The 580-nt window shown below is 32.9% G+C and overlaps 1 protein-coding gene across 1 annotated transcript; it reads right to left on the minus strand.

Annotated features, from left to right (window-relative positions):
• Positions 1-16: 16 nt before the first annotated feature.
• Tsp_14800 (putative protein tag-76) lies at positions 17-497 on the minus strand (the record flags this gene model as incomplete). Its single annotated transcript, XM_003370378.1, has 3 exons — positions 17-61; positions 126-284; positions 331-497. Coding segments are annotated over 3 exons (371 nt in total), but the record flags the coding sequence as incomplete, so codon positions are not given.
• Positions 498-580: the final 83 nt, after the last annotated feature.

Here is a 580-nt window from a genome sequence, read left to right on the forward strand (position 1 = left end):
AGTATATCTTTAATACGATAAATTCGATCTTGATTTCGATGTGTTGTATGAATGCTAACCCCTAAATTAATAAACAAAACAACGTAAACATTAAAATATATTTCAAATATTCCAATATCGATTACCTTTTAATTCTGGTATCAACAAGCTCAACTGTTCTGGTTGAAGTCGGGTATCCAGTCTAAGCTGATTTGGATGAAATTTTACTTCACGTTCATCACCATTCAATATGTCGCAAATCAAATTTATCAGTGACTGACGCTTGTAAAAGCAACTGTGTGATACTAAAATCCATTTCAATTATTAAAAGTTTTTCACAAAAATGAAAACCAATTTCCATCACACCATCAATATTAATCGCTGGTCGAAAACCATCAATTACGCGCGCTGAAATGAACAAGCCTCTCCACAATTCAATGCCATATTTCATGTCCGCACCAGCACCTTGTGGAATGCAATAAAATGAATTCCTGACTGCTTTGAATGATTTCGACAATCTGAATTATTTCAATCATTTTCAAAAGTCATAATTAAAATTGCTAAAAGAAATTAACTCGATATGAGATGACGCCCTTGTGCA

Source organism: Trichinella spiralis (genome assembly GCF_000181795.1).
Source record: "Trichinella spiralis strain ISS 195 chromosome Unknown Scfld842, whole genome shotgun sequence".
NCBI classification, from domain to species: domain Eukaryota; kingdom Metazoa; phylum Nematoda; class Enoplea; order Trichinellida; family Trichinellidae; genus Trichinella; species Trichinella spiralis.